Source organism: Miscanthus floridulus, chromosome 4 (assembly GCF_019320115.1).
Source record: "Miscanthus floridulus cultivar M001 chromosome 4, ASM1932011v1, whole genome shotgun sequence".
Lineage (NCBI taxonomy): Eukaryota > Viridiplantae > Streptophyta > Magnoliopsida > Poales > Poaceae > Miscanthus > Miscanthus floridulus.
In genome coordinates, this window is record NC_089583.1 from 29,130,673 (window position 1) to 29,148,922 (window position 18,250).

General features: G+C 44.9%; 2 protein-coding genes across 2 annotated transcripts; one reads left to right on the top strand and one right to left on the bottom strand.

The window, feature by feature from the left end:
- Window positions 1-3,515: 3,515 nt before the first annotated feature.
- Window positions 3,516-6,225, top strand: LOC136551231 (BTB/POZ domain-containing protein At4g08455-like). The gene is made up of 2 exons (XM_066542804.1): window positions 3,516-3,951; window positions 5,525-6,225. The coding sequence occupies exons 1-2, from the start codon at window positions 3,649-3,651 to the stop codon at window positions 5,996-5,998; spliced, it is 777 nt and encodes a 258-aa protein (XP_066398901.1). The 5' UTR covers window positions 3,516-3,648; the 3' UTR covers window positions 5,999-6,225.
- Window positions 6,226-7,684: 1,459 nt separating this feature from the next.
- LOC136551232 (uncharacterized) lies at window positions 7,685-12,993 on the bottom strand. The gene is made up of 6 exons (XM_066542805.1): window positions 12,640-12,993; window positions 12,472-12,545; window positions 12,302-12,364; window positions 9,136-9,237; window positions 8,968-9,033; window positions 7,685-8,323 (listed from the first exon to the last, which is right to left on the bottom strand). Exons 1-6 carry the CDS (start codon window positions 12,944-12,946, stop codon window positions 7,862-7,864), a joined length of 1,074 nt encoding a protein of 357 aa, XP_066398902.1. The 5' UTR covers window positions 12,947-12,993; the 3' UTR covers window positions 7,685-7,861.
- Window positions 12,994-18,250: the final 5,257 nt, after the last annotated feature.

Genomic DNA, 18,250 nt, shown 5'->3' on the forward strand with positions numbered 1-18,250 from the left:
CGGAGCGTCCGGTCATCTTGATCAGAGCATTCGGTCACCCTACAGAGGCACATAATGATTCATCTTGAATGAGGGGTTATAAATATTTCCTCTATTCACTCAAGGGAGCACTTTTGCTCATTCCAACAGCTGAGAAACACCCTTGAGAGTGCCAAGAAGAGCAAGGTCCTAGTGAGGTGATTGAGATTTGAGAATCCAAGAGAGAGACCTCATTAGTGAAAGCAAGAGTAGCAAAGTGTGCATCCACCCTTCTCATTAGGCTTGTCGTGGTCAAGTGAGAGTTCGTGCTTGTTACTCTTGGTGATCACCATCACCTAGACGCCTTGGTGGTGATTGGGGGCTTGGTGATTATCCGGCGGAGCTTGTGGATGACCCAACTCAAGTTAGTGAGCGGTTGTGGGTGATTCACCGCGACAGGAGTGTCAAAGAATCAACCCGTAGAGAGCACTTGATCCTTACGTGGATCAAGGGGGAGCTACACCCTTGCGCGGGTGCTCCAACGAGGACTAGTGGGGAGTGACGACTCTCCGATACCTCGGCAAAACATCGCCGCGTTTCTCCTTCTCTCTTTACTTTGAGCAATTCAATTCTTGTCTTTACATTCATAGAATTGCTATGCTAGAGTAGGATTGGAACTTAGGTTGCAAGACTTTTTGTGCGGTAGAAACATTAGAAACACTTTCTAAGCACAAGGGGTGAAGTGGGCTAACCGTAGGGTTTAATTATTACAAAGAAATTTAGAATTAGTCCAATTCACCCTTCTCTTGGGCATCTTGATCCTTTCACCGCCGTCCATGGCAAAGTCGCTGGGGGGGGGGGGGGGGGGTTTGCCCCCCAAGGCCCGTACAGCCGAAAGCAGTCCGCAACAGGGCTCCAGAGCATGGGATTCAACAGATGCCGACGTCGGAGCAGCTAGCGGCGAGGGTTGCGCACGCGCTGGGGCCAGGGTGGCTGCCGGCGGGCAGAGGGGTGGCACGGGGTGGCATGGGCATCTACTTCCAAGAGAAACCAGATGCAATCGTGTCGGGGACAATCGCCGGTGCAAGGCGAAGGGTTCACGCAGCGCTCCAAGGAGCGAAGCAAGAGTGTGCTCACGGTGACCTTCCTTTAGTCCCATCTTTGCAGGCATGCTTTCGCAAATGCTTATATTTTATGGTTGCTAGGGCCATATACAAAGAAACAGAAATGACACATTGTACTTCAGGTGCAGGTTTAGAATAGAATCAAAGCATGAATCAAGTCTAGACAATATTCTCTAGCCATTTTTTTTCTTACACGTACCACCAATTTTTACATATCTTGACCCTCTATTTCACCATTTTAAAAGTCACTGTACACTATGGTTAGTAACAATGTTACATACATTAAAACTAAAGTATTAAACAAACTTTACACGTTGTTTACACTGTATTTATAACGATTAGAAGGAATAGTACAACTAAGATTGACATTTAGAACTGTAGGAGTGGGTGTAAAGATAACTGGTGAGGAGCAACATGGATTTCGATCACTATATCTTCAGAAGCATGTTTGTTAAAATGAAAAACAATCTTTAATTTTAGAATTACTTTGATGCTGTCCTAGTTTGTATCTATGTTGTGAACTACACCGGCCATTTCAAATTGTAAGTCGTTTTGATTTTCTAAGTGCATAGTTTTGCTATACACTTAGATATACACTATGTTCACATACATAGCAAAACTTATCTACCTAGAAAAAGTCCAAGTGATATAATATAAAATGGAGAGAGTATTATTTACCAATGTTCAAGATTTTGCTATGCTTAGAACGATGCACAAACAAGAAAAAAGAAGTAAACCATCCGGATGCATCACAATGAGCTGCCTAGCTAGCTCGCCGTAGCCGCATATATAGGCTCAAAATCTGTCTTACAAAAACTGGATATACCCCCAGGTCCCGTGTCAACCATTGTTTGTTAGCGCAGATCATGTGGTTGAACAACAAGTGTGCCATACGATAGGGTTGGGACTTGTCGTGTGACATAAAGTGGAAATCTCACGCTTGCCATTGGAGACTGGAGAGGGTGTTGAGAAAGCAACAGATTGTGCGTTGGGTGAGGCCTGGGCTTAGGCCATATTTACTGATCTAGGAGACTAGGAGCCTGTGGTAATTCCAACGTTCAGACTTATATTTGCTAGTGTCTTGAATTTTTTATTCACAAGATTCTGTCATCGAAGTTTGACCAGATTGTTATGCGATAATGATACGCCCTGAGCGTCCGAACGGACGGACGATTCGTTTCGAAATGCACGTCATCTGAGCGCCGCCTGCAACCGCCCTTACCTGTCCTCTGCATCGTCGCCGCGCCCCATCCCGCTCTTTGCGCGCCGCCGCCTCCGCCCCCATCCATCCTCTCCGCCATCACGCTCGCCCCACCGTGCCCTCTACGCGCCGGCGCCCAGCTCCGTGTGGTTCGTGCGACATCGCCAGTCTGCGCATCGCGGAAACTCCGCGTTGCCGGCGAGCTCCACTGCCGCCGTGATCCACGTTGCCAGGTGAGCTCCACACCATCGAGATCCGTGCCACCGGCGAGCTCCACGCACCTCCATTGAGCTCTGTGTGTTGATGAGCCTCCATTCGCCCATGCAGAAGAAGTTGCTCTGAGAAGCCTATGTTTGGAATGTTTCAGGTGTTTCGAGCGTATGTTGCAGGTAGTTCAGGGCGCATGTTGCAAGGAGACGTTGCCGCGAAAGCCTATGTTACAAGCATATGTTCCAATTGTTTCAAGTGTTTTGGGAGCATGTTGCAGGTGCTTCAGGTGCATGTTACAGGTGTTGTGTTTACGGATGTTGCAACAACGATATTATACATGTTTGAATAGTAATCTGGACATGTTTCGGTAGTACATCGCCATGTTGTAGCAACAATATTATACATGTTTCATTAGTAATCCAGGCATTGTTTCATTAGTACATCACCAATGTGTTGCAGCGGTGGGTGTTGCTGCCGCCCCCATATGTCCTCTACGTCGTCGCCGCACATCCACCCTATCCTCTGCCACCGCTGCCGCCCTCCCCCTCTCGTTCTATATGCCGTCGCCGCGTCCCATCCTACCCTCTGTGCATAGATGCCTAGGCCCATGCTGCGCCACCTTCTGCGCGCTGCAGAGCTCGGGCGTCGCCGGCGAGCTCCACTTTGCTGCCGAGATCCGCGCCCGGACGCTTCGTCCCGAAAAGCGTGTGCTCCTATCGTCTGTGCACTGCTGCCGCATGCCCACCCATCCTCTGCTTCGTCGCCGGCCCCAGGGAAAACAGAGCAGCCGCGGGGCATCGGACGCGTGCGTCGGTCTGGACATCGGCGAGCTTGTTGTTACGCATAAATGTTATGTATTTTTGAGGGGATTTTCGATTTTTGAAATTTCTCACTGAAATGTGAGAAAGAGAAATGATGTTCGTCAGTGTGCCGGGCTACCATGGGAGCAGTGAGTTTAGGCCCATATACGAACTCGCCAAGAGCCGTCAGACAAGCCCACGTGATTACGTGGACCCCACCTCCCACTCCCAGTCCCAGCCCTCTCGAGTCGAAGGCTCGAAGCCACCACCCGTCCTGCGCCGCCACCGCCCCTCCGAAAAGAGAGCCCTCGTAGCGCGGCGGCGAGGTCGGCCGGCGTTCGGAGGAGCTCCGAAGATGTGGTGCCATTCGTGCAAGGAAGGGTACGACGAGGAGGATGCCGGGACCTGCAAGGAGTGCTACGACGAGGCCAGCGAGACGGAGGAGGAGCTCAAGCGCGAGATTGACGAGCTCCGCTCCCGCCTCCTCTTCCTCCGCCTCCCGTCCCCCACCCTCGACGCCGCATCCGCCCCCAACTGCGACCTCCTCCTCCACGCCATCCCCTCCTGCCCCTCCTCCTCCTCCTCCGGCGCGGGAGGCGACGGCGATGCTGGGCGCGCCCCCGACACACCCGCCGTCCCCGCCCACCGCGTCATCCTCGTGGGTCCTCCTTTCCTTCTCAAACTTTTCCTTGCGCTGTTTACATGATTCCTTTGTGCGATTCAGGTTTGATTACTTAGTTTGTGTCCTTATTGATGGAATGATGGTTCAGTTCTTGACAGACATCTAGATCGACTAGTCTTAGAACTAAACCTAATCCTAGAATGTAAAAAGGAAGGTAGTCAATTTGTGATGAGGAAGGGCGGGTCTGGTGCAAGCGGTAGAGTCTTACCGCCTGTGACCGGAAGGTCCCGGGTTCGAGTCGCGGTCTCCTCGCATTGCACAGGCGAGGGTAAGGCTCGCCACTGAACACCCTTCCTCAGACCCCGCACAGTACGCCCTTTTTTAGTCAATTTGTGATGAGGTGTCTTGATGCCCATGTTTTTTTATTTTCCATTCCATGCATAGACCTGATTTCTAGTAGTGGATTGAGCAGTTCTAGTAGCTTACTGTCCTACTGACCAATCCTCTAGTGTGGTACTCAGCGGTGTTCCTGATGGAGTGATATTGAGTTGCCTGACCAATGAGCATTCTTTGCATGATGCTGTTATTCATGAATTCATGTATAAGTTCCCATTTATAATCCTCATGTGAAACGATTGTGCTGGAATCAGATGCTTGTAGAATAGATACGCAGTGGGTAATAGTTCTTACTTTCTTTCTTGAGACATGATGTGGTGGCCAATGTAAAATGTCAAAATGCTTGAAGGAAATTCTAAAGCTACATGCCAACAACTGTATCTAAATGCTTCCTGTATCATCTAGATGATGAGGTGAAGTGGACTGAGCGCAAAAAGGTCAAGGTATCTGATGCAACATTACAGTTTTTCCCCCATAAAGCATGGAGCTTATTTATGGCTTGAATCAGCATTAGAGCTACAGTTCAGATATCCCTGCACCAATTAAAACTTTCTTGATGTGTTAAACTAACCTATATGTTGATGCTTCGAGTACTTGTATCTATGCATATGGTGGAGCATTCTCTCTTAACTTCTTTTTTCATGTGCATCCTCTTGCCTTGAGTATAACATAAGATACAATGTGATAAGAGATGCTGAGAATAAGCATCACCACCTACTGGAACATGTTAGTGCTGATCAATTAACTACATGGCACAATCACTGAATCACATGCATATATAAAATTTTAATCTTGCTTATATCAGTGCTTAATTGTGCTGATTCTAAATGCATAATTACTCACAGACTTCCAGTGTTGCTCCAGGGTGGGATTTTGTTCACATGGTAAAAATATATTCATTCTTTACGCGGCCACACATTTTTTGCATGGAATCTTTGATCTGTCAACTATTTGGTTAAAGTGCTTGACTCTTTATTACTTTTCAGTTTGCATCGCATATTTTAGTCTAATTGTGCTCATTTCAGTTGGTAACTTTAACTTTTTTTTGCAGATTTACATTCATGCCAGCATTCTTATTTTACTGTTTGCAGTTGTTGTTGGTTTGCACAATATATTTTTCATTTGTGTGTTAATTTTATCTCTGTCTTATTTGTGTGTTTTTGTTGCAAGTGGAACTGCATTATATGTTAAACTGACTTTTTCTTTCAAACAGGCCAGCAGATCTCCTGTTTTCAGAGCGATGCTCGAAAATGAGATGGAAGAAAGTAGGAGTGGCGTCATCAAAATCTATGATGTTTCTTATGACATCCTTCGTGCTTTTGTCCATTACATGTACACTGCAGAAGCTCTTCTAGATGAGCAGATGGCATCTGACCTCTTGGTGTTGGCTGAGAAGTATGAAGTAAAGCACCTGAAGGCGTACTGTGAGAAGTTCATAACATCCAAAGTGAATAACGAGAATGCTATTACCCACTATGCCTTCGCGCACCGTCACAGTGCAAAGCAGCTGCTGGAGGCCTCGCTTTCTGTGCTCATGGACAGCATGTCTACGCTAGCGGATCGCGAGGAATACAAGGAGCTTGTCGAGAAGGACCCAAGGCTTGTTGTGGAGATCTATGAAGCATATCTCAACCGGCAAGTCAACACTGCAGCTGGGAAGGATACAGATTGTAGCAGCAGGAAGTGAAAATTACGAACAGAACTTGTGCAGTAGTAGTATTCTAACTATGTGTTTGTGCATTCATGTAAGCAAGGTTTGAACATCATATTCTCATCCTGCTTAGATGCAAACTGCTATTTTTTTGGATGACAATCAATTAGACGATGTTGCTCCAAACAGGGTTGACGTGCTGTTGATAATGAAACGGGATATAATGGCATCATGTCCGACAGGGTGCCCTATTGGTTTATGATGGAATGTGATATATACCCTCTGAGTCCTTAAATATAAGGTACCGGGGTATTTAAAATTTGTCCTAAATTATAAGTATTCTAGATGAATTAACCCTCCCTGAAGCGTTATGTACCTACCATTAGTGTCTGCCACTAGGTTTAACATATGATTAGAACAAGATCTCTCCACAGAGGGTTAACATAGAGGGTTACATGTGTAATTTGTTTTACCCCATAATCTGTAATAAATTTTTTAAGGACACCTTATGTTTTAAGACAAGGGAGTAATGCAATCTTCATGTCCGATAGGGTGCTCTGCTGTGTATAATGAAATGTGATGTAATGACATCTTCAATTCTTCATGTAATCCTAGCGTGTGATAGGCATTAAAATATCTTGATATACCTTAATCTTGTGGCAGTGGGTTAGTTTTCATAATGGAAGACAACTTGTCTATGAATTGGTTTAAACTTGACCACTGAGTAAGGCTTTGGTATGTGTGTTTTGTTCCTGGCAATATAATGCATTGTAATTAGCAATGTTTTTCTAGGCGGTGACCCACCGCCTAGAGCCTAGGCGCATCTAGGCGGGATTAGGCGTTTCAAGGCGTTTTTCTAGGCGGTAGCTAATATAAGCATAAATACGTAAAAGAAAAGAAAAAATAGCTAGATTAATGGTCATAGAATGGGGAGAAAGAGGAGAGGCCCAATAACTGGCCCAAGTCTCCCACGCCAGTCTTATCCCCTCCCCTCCCAGCCCCGTCTCTCACCCTCCCAGCCTCCTCTGCTCGCGCTCGCTTCCGTCGCTCGCCCCGCGCCGCCGCCATCGCCCGACTGCCCAACGTCGCCTCCTTCCCCACCAGTCGTTGCCGCCCCCGCCGACGTTACCTCCTCACCCAACGCCGCCTGACGTCCGCGCCGCCCCCACACGTCCCTGCTTTGGCGGATCTACCCGCCGCCACCGCCTGACGCCACCTCTTCACCCACCGGCCGCCGCCGCCTCACGTTAGCTCCTCCCCCATCGTCTCCCGACCTCCGCGCCGCCCCCACGCGTCCCATCCCCACCAGTCCTCTTCGCCCACCGCCTAGATGTCCGCCTCACCCCCTAGGCCCCGCGGGAGGCCTCCGCCCAGCGCCTAGTCACGCCTAGGCGACCGCGGAATGTCGCCTTGTTTTTCACTGGTAATTAGTACTCTCTCTGTTCTAAATTATAAATCGCTTTGACTTTTTTTTTTGGTACATCTATTTTTGTTATGTATCTAGATATGATAATATGTCTAGATATATAACAAAATGGATGACACAAAAAAAATCAAAACGACTTATAATTTGAACGAGGGGAGGAGCTCCCATCAATGTCTCTGGGGCCTAGACTACAGAAAAACCTCTGCTTTCCCAGTTTTTTATATACAATGACACAATTATCTGTAGTTCAATTATCAGAAGACAGAAGCATAAAATTGTGTACACTGAAAGACTGGCATGACAACCATTTCAGAAAAGTGAGCTCCTGGACAACAACCATATGCAGCTCTAGATGCTATAAGTGCCACTGTACAAAACTTGTCAAGTTCTTACAAGCTCAGATCATTAATATAACTGCCATACATTGACTAATAAAAATCTAACAACTTGTTTATCAGATATATATTAAAATGCTAGTAGTCAGCAAACAGTTCAGAAAGCTGCTCCTCTGTCCATTCTGATACAGCCCTCTTGCGTTTGACAAGTGATCCGCTGCTGGTATTAACATTTTCTTTTGGGGATGAGAAGCAACCTGTAGTGTTTGGAATGCTCAAATTTTGCTGGGGATGCTCATCAGTACTGGAGCTTGATGTATGCTTGTGTGTATCTCCTACCAGCAATTTACCCTCCTGGTTACTTCCTACACTAAACCCACCATAAATATCCCACGTTGAAGCGCTATTACTTGAATCAGGTGTTGCATGGTGTTCATGAGAAACCTCAGTAACTGTCATCTCGTTGTTACTGGGCATCATGTCTTCACGACCAAAAATTTTCATCATTATATTGCTGGTATAATCTCCACCTTGACTTCTTTCAGTAGTACTAGATGAAATCACTTGCTTAGCTGGGGCAGCACAATCCTTACTAAAAACCTGTAAATATTTGCATCGTTATACCCATATGTCCCAAGAGGATTTCTGTACAAAAAATATTATTATGATGTAATGTGTTTGAGAGCATTGTAATAGTGCTTCAATATTGACACAAAAATGGCACCATGAAACTGCTGTGGAAAGATGGTTATAAACTTCAAGTCCTGAGTCCTGACTCCTGAGATTTGGAAGGCAATTGAATTTAAGGGAGATACCAAGTGCCATATTTTTTTCAGTGTAATCGTAGAATCACTGAATCATTAAAATTTCAGGATTTTATACACGATACGTTGAGTCAATCCGAAACCAATAGTTGACTGCAAAATTGTACCTGACACTGTGATTGCACTTGATATGTTGCCTTCAGATAACAGTTTGTACCTCATTAATGCAGATCCAATGCACAAAGTTGCAGTTGATAACTGGTATAACCAGATTCCAAAAATGGCTAAGCAGAACAAGAGTATTTTTGTACAAATCCCAGAGTAGTTCACTTTGATTTATTTCTTTTTACTTCAGTAGTAAATTATATTCAACAATTTTGATTTCAACAACAATTAAACTGGGAAAGCATCATCATGTATATCAGAACAGATTACAGTAATCAGTAGCAATCTAAATTAGTATGAAACTATGAATAATACCTTGATCACTTTTCCTTTGGTAACATTGAGGTAGCACAACTTGCGAGACGGACGGAAAATAGCTACCTGGACTTGAAAACAACATATTTAACAGTTGAACCAATCACTTCCCACCAGCCACCACAGTAGTAGTTTGACAACAAAATAAGTCACAACTTATGTACTCACCTTACTAAAAACAACAGCACACCCAATTGAGATATCATGGCCATTATTCTCCTCTAAAAGGACTTTCTTGTGAACTGAGGCACCAATTGAGTCGGTTGGATCCTATCAAGAGTAAACAGTTGATATTCATCTCAACATATCAATGGAGGATTGATTACGAAAAACCAATAATGCTTTGTTTTGGTTTGTCCTCTTTGAAGCACACAATCGCAAAGCTATGTCCTGTATTCTTCATATAAAAACTACACCCAAGGCGAGAAACATCCCGAGGGTATGCTTGGCCCAAAAAACTTGAAAAACCTAGGAGGAACTATGTGGCTTTTTAGTTAAGATTTAGGCACCCAATTTTTCCTTGACAACTTGGGTGGTGTGAGAATACATCCACACTCTTGACCATCTGACCTAGGCTGAGTTGCTAAAACCTAGACCAACATAGGTGGAATTAGTCAGCTTTTATATGTTAAGAAGAAAATAGGCACCCAAATGTGTAAACTGAGTGGTCTAGGTGAACATCCACACCATCAAATAACTAAGCTAGGCTCAACTTCCTCTATATTCTTTATATAAAAGAGGGTGCTGCAGATACTTCCTTTTTTTCATTAGCAGTGGAGGATCAGATTGTCACTAATGAAGATGAAATTCAAATTTCCTGGGGACTGCTCTACACAGATATTTCACTGTTGATCCCAATGAGCTTAACCTGCAGCACCATCATTTAGAAAATTTAGATGACATATCTACTGGAGATAAGGTTTGGGCCATTGTAAAGGACATTCATCAAGATAAGGAACTGGGTTTGGATGGGTTTATGGTCCATTTGATATAGGTCTTGTTTCTTGATAAAAAAAAGGGGAGACCCAATGCGGGAGGCTCCCACATGAGTGGGGTCTAGGGAAGGGAAAAACCGAGGCAAGCCTTCCCCCCACAACATTAAGCAAAATTAGACGAAGGCAGGTGCTAGGTCAGATGGCAAAGGTTGGACTGCCAAACACTACTTCTATCACTTTGATCAAAAACAAAGTTGATGCTATTCAAGTGAAAGACTTAAGATCTATATATTTGGCATACAATTTTTCTAAAAATTTATTACAAAACTCTTGGCTGACAAACGTGCACTAAAGTAGTTCCACAGTGTCAGCTAATCAAAGTGCTTTTATTTGGGGAAGATGCATCCATGATAATTTCTTCCTATTCCAACAGACAACAAGAATCTTACATAGACAAAAGGATCCCTATACCCTATTTAAGTTAGACATATAAAAAGACATTTTGGTCATTGGTGATGCTACGGTGCTATATGCTTTGCTGCCCACCTATTCTCCACCTGTGTCTTGGTGAACAGTGAACTAGGAGAGATTCATTCATGGTCTCTGACAAGGCGACCCACTATCACCCATGCTATTTGTTTTGTTAATGGAGGTTCTGAACTCTTTGGTCTTTAGAGCATCACAACAAGGATTGTTAAAGCTACTCTTTTCCATGGTCTATGGCACCAGCACCAGCCATCCTTATATGTTGATCATGCTGTTTTATTGATACGGCCCGTTGTGAAGGATATGGAAACTGATCAAGCAAACATTGCACATTTTTGGAGAAGCTTCAAGCCTCAAAGCCAATATTCTTAAATCGCAAGACCTCGGCCACACTAATCGAGTGCAAAGAGCTTGAAATTTACATGATCATCTCACATGTGAAATCAAGAACTTTCCAGGTACTTATCTAGGGCTTCCTTTGTCCATGAAGAAGCTCACCAAAACCGAATTGTAGTCATTTGTTGATAAGGTGGCTGATTATTTGCCAAGCTGGAGGGCCCCTTTGATGAACAGAAGATGGTAGACTAATTTTGGTACGGGTGTTTCTGACATATCTTATGACCGTTATGAGCCTTCCAAAATTGATGATCAAGGCAATTGATAAAAGATAAGGCTTTCTTTGGAAAGGCCAAGAGGACAATGGTGGTAATTGACTTGTTTATTGGCAGTGAGTTCAACAGACAACAGCAACTTCAATTTTGTGGGCTTGATAGTTGATATTCATGATCTGACCCTTCTTGGTTGGGCACCATAAGTAAGATGGGTATGGCTTTGAGAAAACAGACTCTGGTCAACCATGGACAGGGTCATAAATCCAGGTGCATCCAACCGTGACAGCTGTTTTTGATAAGGATATGATAAGATAACCAATGTAGGGGATGGGCTCGCTACTAAATTCTAAACTAATCTATGGCTGCAAGGAAAGACCATACCAGAAGTTACTACCAACCTTATCATCCTTGTCCCTGGCAAGCAATTAAATGGAGAATTGTGAAGGAGGCTGTGGTAAATAGGGGATGGGTAAAAGATATCAGAGGTGCTCTCACTTTAAAGGCAACAATGGAATATCTCCAACTATGTGACTTGCTACAAAATGTCACCCTCCAAGATGGATTTCATTGCCAGTACCCTTAGAAATAGACAGGGTCAGGATTATATTTAAGCAAATCAGCTTACAACTCTGTTCGTGGAATCTAACGGGTTTACACCTTGGAAATATATTCGAAAGTCTTGGGCTCCATTGACGGGTTAGTTCTTCTTGTGGCAAGCTGTCCTAAATGACTGTAACGCTGTTGGACAGATGACAGGTTGTTAAGCGAGGGTAGCCTCACCCTGCTTCTTGCCTTTTGTGCAATCAAGCAGCTGAGAACATCAATGACATGTTGGTTTCCTGTGTAGTTTCAAAGGAAGTGTGGTTCATCGTGTCACAGAAGCTGGGTTTACAAGCTTTAGTTCCTCACAAAGGCTTGCCTAGCCTTTCTACATGGGTGTGCTGTGCAATCAAAAGGTGTGAACAAGCAGCATAGAGAAGGAAGGCTTGAATACTTTGATTATCCTGGTGGTATGAGAGTTGTGGAAACATTGCATTGATTGCATATTGGATGGATCTTTTCCAAGTACAAACTTGGTTGTGAGGGCATTGGAAGAGAGTGCCTTATGGTGTGCAGCTGGGGCCAAAGACCTCACAAACCATATTTTCTAAGGACTGCTGTCTCAGTTTTTAGGTTGCTTCTTGTTTCAGTGGCGCGCTCAATGAAATGGCATACAGCTCCCTTGATTGTTTTCGCTGGGAAAAAAAAACTAAAACGAAATCAAGACAGCACAGAGAGCTAAATGACGTGCTCAGCGCTAACCTTCAGAATCAAGAAGAGATCTCCGAGCCCGTTTGGCTTGCACGAGGTCACCACCCCAGCCACCTGATGACAATACACTGATGTGAACATATAACCCCCAAAATATCCCCCTCTAGGATGGGAGAAATGGTCATGAAAAACTAAAAGCTTGGCAGGTGCGGAGCACGCACCACAGGTGCTCGAAGCAAGTCCTCGTCGTCCATAATGGCCCTGATCCCCAGCCGCTCCCACGCGCGGTCCTTCCCTGCATCCAAGCCACCAAAGACGGACAAACAAATCACACGGAGACAACCTCGGCACGAAACGCGAAGGAAGGCCTTCACTGAATTGCCCCTCACCAAGGAACTTGAGGGCGCAGAGCCACGGGGGCCGCAGGAAGTCGGCGTCCGTGGCGCGCGCGTCCCCGCGTCCCGATGAGAGAGGCGAGCGGGTGGTGGAGCGGGGGAGGACCGTGTCCTGGACGGCGGCGGCGGCGGGCTCGGGGATGCGGTGGGAGGGGTGCGAGGGTTTGTCCTGCTGGGGCTGGGGATCGAAGCGGATGTCGGAGTCATCCAGATCCAGCGCGTCTTCCCAGGCGGCAGTCTTTTCTTTCACGGCCGCTACATTGGCGGCGGCGGCGGCGGCGGGGCCTCGGAGCTGCGCCATGAGAGACTGAGAGAGAGGCGGCGGCAATTGGTGATGTCTGGTGTGGTGGTGCTACTTCGGTTTCGTTGAGCTGGGCCAGCTTTTCGGTTACCTCGCAGTTCGCCGTGGGCCTGGGCTCGGTGCCCTACACAGGCCCATTCTTTGTACTCTCTACGTTTTTTTACATGTCGTATTTTATATTAGATCTAATTAAAATATTTTTAATTTTGATAACCATCAACTTAAAAAAATATACATGTTAATAAAATAATGTTTATGTTTTTAAATTCACTATGACAAGTATTTTCATAATATATAATGTACATGTTGTGAAACTATATGGATTTCACAAAAATTATGGTAAAAAATCTATATCTATATTTATACCTAATAATCAAAAGACAAAATTTTAAGCTATTTTTTTTGTCCATCCATTTTTTTTCCCGTCTCTCTCTAACCATCTAGAGAGTTTCTTAGGACCGGACTTATATATGTATATATATCTCTTGATTATACGAGTTCGAACAGCTCTGTCTCGGTTCCACTTCCATGTCGGCTAGGATTTGGCAACAAACAATTGGCTCATATGTGCAGTTGTGTACGAGTTTGATCAAGGCCAACTATAACGAAACACGATCGCTATGGACGAAAATCACTATCTACTTGTATACTCCTAATATAAAAAGACTAACCAGTCCTGACTAAAGCATACCACCCGGTCCGTGTTTCTCCGCCCCAGGAGTCTCGAGGTAAGCAGATAGTAATCCTAATCTGATTTCCTAATAAATTGAGTATACCACACGATCGTGAGTATTTTTTTTTAGAATATCATGAGTATTTTTTTTTTTGCCAACGAGCATTATTTTTCTTTCACAATAAATCAGCAAATAGTATTTTCAGCTATAGCTTATCAGCCAAACGAATAGGGCACTGCTTGATCCTCATATGTTTTTTTTTCCTTTCCTAATATTAAGCGAGAGACGTAATCCATCTACGGGTGTTTCTCGGTTCTGTTTTCACGCGGTTTTGTTTTTTAGTTTCGTCCGTCTTGTTTTCGCTTTTCTGTTTTTGCATCTTTTTTTTCTCGGTCTCTCTCATCTGTCTGTGCTTTTTTTCCTTTTTTTTCTCTCCCAAAAATTCTGTATGCTTCGAGTTTTGCTTTCTTTTTATGGTTTTTGTATTTTTTCCAAACTATCCCCTAAAAAAACTATTTTGATTTCTTACTAATGCCTTTATTTCTAATACTAAATCACCTGGTCGTATTTTTTATGAGTATCTCCTATTTTTAATAGATATTCTTATCATAAATTTGTTGCATCCATTATATCATTTGCTCGCGTATGTCTACTTCCTAATCCATGTGTTTGTCCTGTTTTTTCTTTGGTGTTGGATGTAGTGGTAGCTTTGTTTAGTTTCCCTCTCTCAGGTTCTATCCCTTTTCACATCTAGAGTCTCATTAGCACGTGCAAATGGAGCCCTCGAGAGGCCGCAGGAGAACAATAACAATGAGGCAAGGCAAAGGACACATAAAAGCATACTTATGAGATCTTGCTGTGGGAAGACCCACGGTGGAGCAATCGACTGACCTTCACGTGATCCAACTACTCCTGGCTAGGTTGACCTCTACCAACTGTTGTGTCGTCGCGTGCACTGATGGCATGGATAGAGCTCTCTGAAAAGGATCAAGATGCCCAAGAGAGGGGTGAATTGGGCTAATTCTAATTTTTTTTGCAATAATTAAATCCTATGGTTAGCCGAATTAACCCCTTGTGCCTAGAAAGTGTTTGTAATTGTTCTACCGCACAAAAGACTTGCAACCTAAGTTCCAATCCTACTCTAGCATGGCAATTCTAAGAATGTAAAGACATGAATTGAATTGCTCAAAGTAAATGCTCAAAGTAAATAGAGAAGGAGGAACGCAACAATATTTTGCCGAGGTATCGGAGAGTCGCCACTCCCCACTAGTCAAGATGAGTCACTAAAGGTGGACCCTGTGGTCGAGGCGGTGGATGAGAACCCCTCCGCTGAGTGTCTGACCTCAGCATGACTGGTGCATGGGTACGACCAGAGTGGCATAACTGTGGCTGAGGTGCCGTCTCTGTCTCCATGGTCTGCTCACCCTCCTAAGTCTGTTGTGCCGGCTATGCCTCCTGTGTCTGCTGTGCTGGTTGAGGCTCCTGAGTCTGTTGCGCTGCCTGTGGCTGCTGCTGTGGCTCCCCCTAAGGCTGAACCTCATCAATGGCAACACGTCGTCCTCCAATCATGAGAGTCCTAGCTGGACTACCATGAAGTCGCTCAACTCGCTCAAGTGAAGCCCTCGCTTCTGGTGAAAGCTGATCAACAATCCGGACTCCACTGCAAGCGCCTCCTCTCTCAGCACGCTCTGCGGCCTCTACAACTACGGTGGCTCTCGCTGTATTTGCATCTGGATACTTGCGCTTCCTTACTGCCAACTTCTTTGTTGCCTTGCCTTTTGGTTCTGCAGGCTGGCGAGGCGGGGGCCTCAGATTCTCATCACCAGGACCACCTTCGACATTCTTCGTACGAGCCATCTGAAGGATCAGAGAAGAATCAACTGCGCTGACAAAGGTCAACTGTCACTTTCGAGGCTTGGCCTCGTTCCGTACTTGCGAGCTTGGCCCCGAGTGACTGACAACTACCACTAACACCTCAACGAAACCAACTCGCTGCACGATGAAATAGATAGGATATACAAATAATCTTAATTATTCATCTAGAGATGCGAAACCCTAAGAAATCAAGCAAATAGGTACGAAATTGAAACGTGGGGCTTGCTACCTGATGAACTGGCGATCCGAGAAGAAAAGAAATGACGCACGGGGAACCACCGAGTCGGCAATCGAAGATTAGGGTTAGCGAAGCATAGAAGGCTCTCTGGCGAGGATGCAATGTAGGCGCTAGGGTACAGCAGCAACACTAGAGATCCAATGGTGGTGCTACTACTGTGAATCTTGGCGACAGCTAGGGCAGTGGAGGCGCGGCGGCTCTGCTGCGGTGGGACGGCTAGGGCACGGTGCGACGCAGTGAGCAGCGTGGGGTGTGGTGATGCGCGGGCTTGTGGCGTAGGATAGGCGGCGCGGCGAGCTGGAGCTGCTATGAGCGGGGACGACGGCGATGGGTGCGGCGCGGCGGCTCGGGACGGCAAATGGCACTGCGGCGATGTGGGATACAGGACACGGCGTAGTGGATTAGATTAATATAGGGTTCCTCGATGTGATAGAATAGGAAAGGAGAAAAGAGTTCGTATGCCGCATGAATCCTATTGACCGGACACTCCGGTGGCAGCGACCGAACACTACCACCCAGCGTCCGGTCGATTCCAGAGAGGTCTAATTCCTTTGGAATTACGACCGAACATGTCCGGTGGACACCGACTGGACGCAGCCAGAGTCTGGTTAATACAGCCTTTGTCTTCTTCCACACGAGCGGACGTTAAAAGCCTTCTGACCGGACGCTGAAAGCCAGAGTTCGGTCACTCCTTCGCTGCAAGTTCACCTCCTGTGAACTGACCGGATGCTGGACCCCAGAGTCCGGTGCAGCGTCTGGTCACTCTTTCTTCAGCAAATCTTCAAAGTCCTTCGTGCTGCCTGTACCTAATCAAGTCCCAACTCAAATAAGATCCAAATGAACACCAATTGAGACTGATATGAGTGACCTCTCTCAAACCCTCAAGTTTTTCAAAAATATTTTGCCTTAGGCTATAATTCTTTTTAAGAAAATAGGCAATAAGAGGGCAATTTGAAGACAAATGACAAAACAACATTCATGCATATGCAATGCAATACTTGTAAGTAAATCTAGTTGCTTGTCAAGTTTGATCCAAGGTTAAGCTTCTTCACATGCTTTTTGGTGGTTATCTTAACCATGTTAGACAAGCCCTATATGCATTATGAAACATTGAACATGTTGTATATTACAATGCAATGCAAGGGACAACACAAGCTCAATTTTTAGTGACGTTACTAAAATCAAGCACATTGAGCTCATTCCGCAATCTATAAAATGTTGCCTCATCTAGCGGTTTAGTGAAGATATCCACTAATTGATCCTCGGTCCTTACACCTTCTAGTGATATATCATACTTTGCAACATGATCTCTAAGAAAGTGATGACGGATATCTATGTGCTTGGTGTGAGTGTTGAACCGGATTATTTGCAAGTTTTACCGCACTTTCATTGTCGCACAAAAGAGGTACCTTTTCTAGAACTACTCTATAGTCTAGCAAAGTTTGTTTCATGTAAAGTATTTGTGCACAACAAGCACCCGCAACAATGTATTCCGCTTCGGCGGTGGACAATGCCACACTATTTTGCTTCTTGGAGGACCAAGACACAAGTGATCTACCAAGCAAATAGCACCCTCCGGGTGTACTCTTTCTATCAACTTTGCAACCGGCATAATCCAAATCGGAATAGCCAACTAATTCAAATATAGCTCCTTTGGGATACCAAAGGCCAATGCTTGGTGTGTGCTTAAGATACCTAAGGATTCTTTTTACGGTATTTAAATGAGTTTCCTTAGGATTAGCTTGAAACCTAGCACACATACACACACTAAACATGATGTCGGGCCTAGATACGGTCAAATATAACAAGCTACCAATCATAGAGCGGTAGAGAGATTGATCAATCGGGTTACCTCCCTCATCTAGGTCGAGATGTCCATTAGTTGGCATTGGTGTCTTGATTGGCTTACATTCATCCATCTTGAATCTCTTGAGAAGATCATTAGTGTATTTCTCTTGAGAGATGAAAATTCCTTCTCTCATTTGCTTGACTTGAAAACCAAGAAAGAATGTAAGCTCTCCAATCATTGACATCTCGAAGTCCTTCGACATCAATTCACCAAACTCTTTGCATGAATCTTCATTTGATGATCCAAAAATGATATCATCAATATACACTTGACAAATGAAGATATGTCCATTAAGCTTCTTGGTCAATAGTGTGGTGTCGACCTTCCCAATGGTGAAGCCCTTCTCAATGAGGAAGTCCTAAAGGCGCTCATACTAAGCTCTTGGGGCTTGCTTAAGCCCAAATAATGCCTTGGACAACCTATAAACATGATTAGGATATCTAGGGTCTTCAAACCCGGGAGGTTGATCAACATAGACTAGTTCATTAATAAAGCCATTTAAAAATGCACTTTTCACATCCATTTGATAAAGTTTTATTTCATGATGTGATGCATATGCAAGGAGGATACGGATGACTTCTAATCTTGCAACCGGTGCAAAGGTCTCTCCAAAATCCAAACCTTCAACTTGAGAGAACCCCTTTGCCACTAGTCTTGCCTTGTTCCTC

What these genes read in the sequence shown, in the direction of transcription:
- LOC136551231 (XM_066542804.1), top strand. Translation starts at nt 3,649, where the DNA reads ATGTGGTGCCATTCGTGCAAGGAAGGGTACGACGAGGAGGATGCCGGG. An exon ending in CCGCCCACCGCGTCATCCTC is followed by an intron (nt 3,952 to 5,524) that starts GTGGGTCCTCCT and finishes TCTTTCAAACAG; the next exon opens with GCCAGCAGATCTCCTGTTTT.
- LOC136551232 (XM_066542805.1), bottom strand. Translation starts at nt 12,946, where the DNA reads ATGGCGCAGCTCCGAGGCCCCGCCGCCGCCGCCGCCGCCAATGTAGCG. An exon ending in ACTTGCTTCGAGCACCTGTG is followed by an intron (nt 12,365 to 12,471) that starts GTGCGTGCTCCG and finishes TATTGTCATCAG; the next exon opens with GTGGCTGGGGTGGTGACCTC. An exon ending in ATCTCTTCTTGATTCTGAAG is followed by an intron (nt 9,238 to 12,301) that starts GTTAGCGCTGAG and finishes TACTCTTGATAG; the next exon opens with GATCCAACCGACTCAATTGG.